Genomic DNA, 8,612 nt, shown 5'->3' with positions numbered 1-8,612 from the left:
TGCCATTCAAAAATTTCAACATGAGTAGGTTTATGAGGTTTATGACTCTCGAATCACACTTCCGGTGTTGGGGTTCGAATTCGTTTGCACTCGGTGCAAGTGTGAAATTGTCATGTTTGCCCCGTTTTGTGTCCTATGACGGGCAGTTAGGTGAACTGGCATTTCTTAACCATTCTCCAGTGCTGCCTAGGATATGCACCCCCTCCCCCCACCATGTCCATGGTTTCTATGACAGAGTCACCTTATAGTCACAAGATTACTGTCATACTTTGCATTCGAAACACCTGAGAAGAACACATTCAGAATGTCTTGTTGAGTGTTGAGTAGACTGTATCCCAAACATGGATGCAGTTTATACTAGATTCTTCCGCAACAGACCAAGCAACATTATCAGGACTCAACCCACCTTGGTTACTCTACCCCACGCAACCACACACATACACATACACACACACAGACAGACACACACACACACGCACTGTACATGTACACCCATAGCTGCTGATGACAGCAAACGGTCTTACCCACCTCCCCATCTCCCCCAAACCGCTGCTAATGCACTGATCACTGTAAATACAATTATCATAATATTATAAGGTGTGCAATATCCATTTCTACTGCATACATGCTTCTTACACTGTTTACATGTTTTACACTGCATAAATATGATTTTTGTAGTGAATGCAATATCTGTTTACCAGGCACTGTTGTTATTTATTTACTTTATCTTGTATTCTAGTTATAGTTTTGATTTGTATTCTCTATTGCTGCTATTGTCTTATCTCATCTTATATCTTATCTCATCTCATCTAGAAGACCCTTACATGTTTGGCAATGAAGATCAGACAGAATTACCTGACTACAGAGTTCAACTCCATCCATTTCTTTGACCCCCTCCCCCCATCTATCCATCCATCCATCCATCCATCTATTTTCCAAACCGCTTATCCTACTGGGTCACGGGGGGTCTGGAGCCTATCCCGGAAGCAATGGGCACAAGGCAGGGAATAACCCAGGATGGGGGGCCAGCCCATTGCAGGGCACACTCACACACCATTCACTCACACATGCACAACTACGGGCAACAAATTAGCAATTAGCAAGTCCAATTAGCCTCAGCATGTTTTTGGACTGTGGGGGGAAACCGGAGTACCCGGGGGAAACTCCATGATGACATGGGGAGAACATGCAAACTCCGCACACATGTAACCCAGGTGGAGACTCGAACCCGGGTCCCACAGGTGTGAGGTAACAGTGCTAATCACTGCACCATCATGCCGCCACCCCCCCCCCCCCCACCTATCATAAATTTGGAGACATTTCCTCTCCATTTTTTTTTCTTTTACATGAAACCAGTCTTATTTGCAAGCCAAACACAAGACATGAACCATTATCTCTGGTGAAAGAGGAAGCTCGAACTTGGAGTCACAGGATACCACATACTGTCTATTTTCAGCCCTCAAAAGAGGTCAAGACAAAACTGCCTGACAGTCACCAGTAGGTGGTGATGAAAAGTGAAGAATGAGACCCAGCCTGAAGGACCGACCTGCTCCTAATGCAAAGAGAAGGCTCTCATTTTTAATATGATCTCCCAGCATCTCTTTGAATGTACTCGCAAACATTTTTCTTCATAATGTCCTCTTCAAAAATAAGTCTGGGAATTTCTCATTCCGATTTCCATTCCCAAAGGGAAGTTTAATATTTAGTGGTAAATGTGTGGGAAAAGAATAAATTAGATTATGTTTAAATAGAATAAGCAGCTATGTGTAAATGCTTAAATACTAATGACCGTAAAGGATATTAGAAATCTGCATATTATATGGGTGCAGGTCTCGCTCAGGGGTGATGTCCAAGTTGTTTCAAAGAAGGCTAAAAGAAATTCTGAGATTAATGCAAATAAATTCCCTTAGTCTAATTTGAAAGAAGAGCAAGGTCATAAGAATATCAAAATGTTTCCTTGATATGCAAGGAATGCCAGAATGGTACGTAGAGCAACAAGCCAATAGAAATTGAGAAAAATAAATGAAGAATCCCTAATCAAATCAGGTCACAGGGACACCAGTTACTTACAGCTAGTGATGGCAAGAGCGACGCTTTATGAACCATTTGCTGTCTTTTTTGACCCCACTAGATAGTGCTATCTGTTAAAAAAAGGCTCAAAGGCATGTCCCAAAGCAAGCCAAGAGCACCATCTAGTGGGGACAAAAAATACCACAAACGGTTCATGAGGTGATCAGTACTTACAGCAGCTTTTAGGGTGTTTTCAGCTGATGTGGTGTGAACTTAGAAGTACATTTAAAAACTGCAGAGCACTATCTGTTTCTGGTTTAAATGGTTGAATCAGTGGGCTGGTCCCGGTGATGTTCTGTACATTTTTATTGCCAGTATACGCACAACTGCAAGCACAGGCCTAGAAATACACAAAGGAGAGCAGAACGGCAGAAACTCCAATGTTACACTCACAAGGAAGAAAATGACACGGTTAGGAAAAGGTGACATCAACAGTTCAGCCATTCAAGTCCATAGATGCTTTTCTACGATTTCCCCACCAAATAAAACGGAGACTATATATTCGCCACAACAGAAAGGAAGATCGACAGCACCGCCTCGGATGAGGCTTGTGAAGATTGCCACATCAACCTGTTTGACTTTTATATTTCATTTATATAGATAGACATTTTAAATAACTGTTCAAATCTGGTCATACTTATGCAGTAATCCAAACCACCTACTTCGATGGGAAAATAACATCAGGTAGGTGAAGAAGCCTTCTGATTGGCTGAGTGTGAGTAGGCAAGGAGAGTTGGGGGCTGCTGTTGTGTAGGAACACATGACTGTGTGGAGAGTGACAGGAGTTCTGGCCAATCTGACGGAGTCTAGGGCCTGTCCTCATTGGGAAATAGTTGCTACTGGGTATCATTTGACTGGCACAGAGGGTGCAGCAGCTCTGCCTGTCCTCACCATGTAGGGCTGAAATCAGGGTCGATCATACATGGGGTTCCACAATGAGGGATGAGCCTTTAAAACCTGCCTTGGCAAAGGACCTGGATTTTAATTCCTGCATCAACACCTTGATGCCTCCAGCCCTGAGTTCTCACCAGCTTCACAGAGACCACATCAAACGCAAAATAGCTTCTCAGGACTGGCAGCTGTAAGCCAGGTTTGCATGCCGAAGAGGGCTTACCTGTGGCCATCGCTCCAGAGGACACCTGCAGAGGAACTGTGAGGGAACAGGACAACTGCAAATCCATCGATAGGGGATAGGACAACTACAGATCCACAGCCTAGGGACAGGACATCTGTAGAGGCTCTGTATGAGGGCAGGAAACGTCCAGAGCCTCTATATGGTGACAGAACACCTGCAGAGTCCCTGCCAGAGAAAAGGATCACAGCAAAGCTACTGCCTGAGGAAAGACACCTGTGGGGCCTCTGTTTGGGGACAGGACACCTGCAGGGCCTCTCTCTGGGGACAGAACACCTGCAGGGCCTCTGTTTGGGGACAGGACACCTGCATGGCCTCTGTTTGGGGACAGGACACCTGCATGGCCTCTGTTTGGGGACAGGACACCTGCAGGGCCTCTGTTTGGGAACAGGACACCGGCATGGCCTCTGTTTGGGGACAGGACACCTGCATAGCCTCTGTTTGGGGACAGGACACCTGCAGGGCCTCTCTCTGGGGACAGAACACCTGCAAGACCTCTGTTTGGGGACAGGACACCTGCATGGCCTCTGTTTGGGGACAGGACACCTGCAGGGCCTCTCTCTGGGGACAGAACACCTGCATAGCCTCTGTTTGGGGACAGGACACCTGCATGGCCTCTGTTTGGGGACAGGACACCTACAGGGCCTCTCTCTGGGGACAGAACACCTGCAAGGTCTCTGTCTGGAGACAATACCCACGAAAAGGACACCTGCAGGGCCTCTCTCTGGGGACAGGACACCTGCATGGCCTCTGTTTGGGGACATGACACCTGCAGGGCCTCTCTCTGGGGACAGGACACCTGCATGGCCTCTGTTTGGGGACAGGACACCTGCAGGGCCTCTCTCTGGGGACAGGACACCTGCATGGCCTCTGTTTGGGGACAGGACACCTGCAGGGCCTCTCTCTGGGGACAGGACACCTGCAGGGCCTCTCTCTGGGGACAGAACACCTGCAGGGCCTCTGTTTGGGGACAGGACACCTGCATGGCCTCTGTTTGGGGACAGGACACCTGCATGGCCTCTGTTTGGGGACAGGACACCTGCAGGGCCTCTGTTTGGGAACAGGACACCGGCATGGCCTCTGTTTGGGGACAGGACACCTGCATAGCCTCTGTTTGGGGACAGGACACCTGCAGGGCCTCTCTATGGGGACAGAACACCTGCAAGACCTCTGTTTGGGGACAGGACACCTGCATGGCCTCTGTTTGGGGACAGGACACCTGCAGGGCCTCTCTCTGGGGACAGAACACCTGCATAGCCTCTGTTTGGGGACAGGACACCTGCATGGCCTCTGTTTGGGGACAGGACACCTACAGGGCCTCTCTCTGGGGACAGAACACCTGCAAGGTCTCTGTCTGGAGACAATACCCACGAAAAGGACACCTGCAGGGCCTCTCTCTGGGGACAGGACACCTGCATGGCCTCTGTTTGGGGACATGACACCTGCAGGGCCTCTCTCTGGGGACAGGACACCTGCATGGCCTCTGTTTGGGGACAGGACACCTGCAGGGCCTCTCTCTGGGGACAGGACACCTGCATGGCCTCTGTTTGGGGACAGGACACCTGCAGGGCCTCTCTCTGGGGACAGGACACCTGCAGGGCCTCTCTCTGGGGACAGGACACCTGCATGGCCTCTGTTTGGGGACAGGACACCTACAGGGCCTCTCTCTGGGGACAGAACACCTGCAAGGTCTCTGTCTGGAGACAATACCTGCGAAAAGGACACCTGCAGGGCCTCTCTCTGGGGACAGGACACCTGCATGGCCTCTGTTTGGGGACAGGACACCTGCAGGGCCTCTCTCTGGGGACAGGACACCTGCATGGCCTCTGTTTGGGGACAGGACACCTGCAGGGCCTCTCTCTGGGGACAGGACACCTGCATGGCCTCTGTTTGGGGACATGACACCTGCAGGGCCTCTGTTTGGGGACAGGACACCTGCAGGGCCTCTCTCTGGGGACAGGACACCTGCATGGCCTCTGTTTGAGGACAGGACACCTGCAAGGCCTCTATATAGGGACACTACTCCAAGATATTACCTTCAACACCACTCTACCTTCAGATCCTGGCATTCTTGTTTTTGAATCATTTCACATACAGGAAATAAAACACCACATAAAGCAGGAGGTAAGTCTCAAGTCCACAGCCTCATAGCATCAAACAAACACATTGGGACATATTGTCTGCAATAATTATTTACTTGTCCATAACTGTTGTAGGGAATAAAAAAGTCAGCATAGATGTCATTACTGTTGTTCGAAAGAATGTTTTTCTGTCCCGAATGACTGTCCCATATCAGACATACGTGTCAAAAGCGAGCCAAGGAATCTCTAGTGCTGTGCCCCCCAGTCAGCTCTCATGTCTTCACTGCACTGGGGAGATGTTGCCATAGAAACAGGTGCATTCTGTTAGTACTGTGAGATCTTATTAATATCTGGCACGTGGTTTGCTGCTGTCCACACTGTAGTTAAAAAGCAGGTCGCCACCTGGTCCTAACTGATGAAAGAACCATAACTGACCTCTCTCTCTTAGTATTCATTTTTCAAAGATATTTTAATGTCATTAGAGAAAAGGAGTGTTGAGGGTGAACCCCCGCCCTTCTCCATATTTAGTTTCATCAATATTTTCGGTTTTATATCACACAAAACAGTCCAACTGTGACAGTGATGGTGAGGGTGAGAATAGGGATTTTAGCAGGGAGTCTGGTGACCTGGTGTCTCCATAGTAACGTCCTCTGGGTGTGGAGGGCTAGGTTGGGTTTGGCTGCCCTGGCCGACGTCCCAGTAAGGCGATGTAGCATGCATGGTAGGAGGTGTCTGTGAGTCCACGAAGAGTCCCCCGCACTTCTGCCCAATTGCCTCCAGAGGGCACTGAACCCTCATTCTGGTTCACAGACCCTGGCCAGAGAGATCTCCCGTGGAGTCGCTGCCACTGGAACCCGACTGAGCACGCTTGATGTAAAGGTTCAACAGCTTTAACTGAATAAGAGGAGAGAGAAAAAGAAGGAGAGTTTTATCATTCACTCAGTATTGCCACTAGAGGGAGCCAACTCCTAACTAAATGCAATCTCTTCTGGACTTGGTGAGGCTTAAAGAAGCAGGATAAGAAGGAGAGAGATGGGTGGGTATTCACCTTGCTCCCAGACAGCTGACTGAGGTGCGGCTTCAGCTCATCCCCAATGACAGCGTAGATGGCAACCAGGCAGAAGACACAGGCCTTGCGCACACTGCTCTCGGGGTTGTCGTAGCCCTGCAGAACACAGAGCCACTTACACACAAGCTACCAAGCTGTACGCATCATACTTACCCTGCTGAGTCCCTGCATTTAGAAATACATAGTAACATGACTTGAAAATTGAAAGTAGACTGAGGCATCATCTAAGTTCACACATTAATACGTATACACACACACACACACACACACACAAACACACTAATATGCACATAACACGTAGCACCACACTCACTGCTGCACAAATGCTAACACTCTTCACGTTAGCCCACATGCTAACATACCTGTATGAGTCCTGGAACTACCTCTGGCAGGAGCTGCTGCAGGCTGTCCTTGGAGAGACGGTCGATAACCTTGGTCTGCATCTTGATGCCGGCGAGGTTAATGGGGTAATCAGCCGTCTGGATGATGGGACACAACACCTTGATACACTGCTCTGGGCCAATGGAGCTGGCCAACATGGCTGCCGTATCTTCAGCTGCTCGCACCACCTATATGGACAGACAGGGGGAGCAAGAGAGCATAAGGGCATATCCTGGGAAAAAATACTCGTGGTCATAGGCATAGGGAAGAATGACTGAATACGTCCTCATTGTGTCTGGATGTCAGGGACACCATGTGACTATATAAGACTGGCCATCACAGTGTTGCACTAACCTCCTTGTGTGGGTCTTTGTGGGCTTCCAGAACCTTCATGATGGTTAGCTCGGCATAGTTCTTGAAGCGTGAGGGCTGCTGGTTGAGGATCTCCTTCAGAACCCTGAGGGCCAGGGTCCGGATTACGTGCTAAGGAAGAGGATTTTGGCACCTGAGTTACGCTCAGCTAGGCTTTGGGCAGGAAACAGCAGCAGATTAAATGGGATGAACATTTTTGGACTAATGTTTAACACTTTGATATCATCAGAACCACTTTCTGTTCACGTATTGAATCAGACACTCTATTGAAGATATTGCATGGGCCTCTAGAATCACCTGACCTACCATCCAGAGTCTTTGGACGGAGGAACGTCTGGAGTTGGATATGGTGTAATGTTTTGGTAGGACTTTTGAGATAGGCAGGACTGAAGAGTGATGTTTTCCAGGTCAGTGTGGTGTAAAGATCAGTCAGTGGAGCCCTTCCGGCTGGGCGACGGGATCTGAGCATGGCCCGACGCCCAGTGAATGTGGTGCTACAGAGCTGAGCCAGCCTCCTACCTCTTGGTCACCGAGCGTCTCCAGAAGCAGCAGCAGGATGGTCTTGAAGTGCTCATCCCACACCAGCAGCTGCCCGTCATGCACTAGCCTCAGCAGCTCGCCCAATGCCGCCTTGCGCTCCTCCACACGCTCGTTGTGATTGGACAACTCCTTCAGCAGCTCTGCCACCAATTCCGATTGGTTACCCTCTGTGTGAAACGCATACAGCACAAAGTCTGGACTCACTTACTGAAAATTATTTGTCTTTCAACAACATAACAAGTATAAGCAGACCTCAAGTTTATACAGTAAAAATGATCTTGTGACCAAGGAAAGACATGGAGTGCTGTGACAGATGACCTGGCCCCCACAATCCCCTGACCTAAAGCCTACAGAGCTGGGTTGGGCTTGACTTAAGGCTGAACTTTTCTTCTGGGTTGAGTCTACGGCATGACCTACATAAGTGGCCTACGTCGTTACGAGCATCTCCACTTGTGTGCTGATGTGTCTGTGTCGCTCAGCAATTACATCTCCAAAAAGCTACATGATACATAGTTTTGGATATTGAAGTTATTGTCTTCCCATTGTGCGATATATTCAATTGTTGAATCGTGCCCTTGAAACAGAAATTAAAAATGAAAATTTAACAAAGTATCCATTTATCGAGTCCTGGTTTTATCTGTGCTTCTCCAAACTTCCTGTTGACAGATTTGGAAAAATGTGGAGCAGCTACAAAGTCACTTTTTATGCATTTTACCTTCTAAAGTTAGTATCTATACTACTTCTTACTTTTCTTAGTCTTGTAAAATATAAATAAACTTAATGGAGGCATGTGAAACTGGCACCATCATCCTGGGTGTTTTGTAGACCTGTTTCTACGACACCCAGGGTTATTGAATGCTAGATATAAATGGTGCTTCTATTTCAATCAGCGATATCAATCAGCTTTCTTCGCTCCAATAAATAAACGAACGCTACCAAGAGGACCAATCGGAGTTGTTATGGTCTG

General features: G+C 48.4%; 1 protein-coding gene across 3 annotated transcripts in view; it reads right to left on the bottom strand.

Moving 5' to 3' along the window:
* Window positions 1-2,358: 2,358 nt before the first annotated feature.
* The window catches only part of LOC125749208 (CLIP-associating protein 2-like), a 36,925-nt gene continuing 30,671 nt past the window's right edge, over window positions 2,359-8,612 (bottom strand). Inside the window, exons 32-43 of one of the 3 annotated variants that reach the window (XM_049026237.1) lie at window positions 7,625-7,812; window positions 7,088-7,216; window positions 6,715-6,921; window positions 6,332-6,448; window positions 5,108-6,177; window positions 4,825-5,047; window positions 4,645-4,764; window positions 4,272-4,301; window positions 4,002-4,121; window positions 3,599-3,941; window positions 3,509-3,568; window positions 2,359-3,448 (exon numbers count right to left, since the gene is read on the bottom strand). In XM_049026237.1, the coding sequence (XP_048882194.1) occupies window positions 6,088-6,177; window positions 6,332-6,448; window positions 6,715-6,921; window positions 7,088-7,216; window positions 7,625-7,812 (731 nt within the window). In that variant the 3' untranslated portion in view covers window positions 2,359-3,448; window positions 3,509-3,568; window positions 3,599-3,941; ... (3 more) ...; window positions 4,825-5,047; window positions 5,108-6,087. Of the gene's footprint in view, window positions 3,449-3,508; window positions 3,942-4,001; window positions 4,122-4,271; window positions 4,302-4,361; window positions 4,422-4,644; window positions 4,795-4,824; window positions 5,048-5,107; window positions 6,178-6,331; window positions 6,449-6,714; window positions 6,922-7,087; window positions 7,217-7,624; window positions 7,813-8,612 lie in introns of all 3 variants that reach the window. The other 2 variants (XM_049026236.1, XM_049026238.1) reach the window with 2 other exon arrangements.

This window comes from Brienomyrus brachyistius, chromosome 9 (assembly GCF_023856365.1).
Source record: "Brienomyrus brachyistius isolate T26 chromosome 9, BBRACH_0.4, whole genome shotgun sequence".
NCBI classification, from domain to species: domain Eukaryota; kingdom Metazoa; phylum Chordata; class Actinopteri; order Osteoglossiformes; family Mormyridae; genus Brienomyrus; species Brienomyrus brachyistius.
Note: the sequence above shows the minus strand (reverse complement) of the source record. Positions and strands in the feature narration are given on the sequence as shown.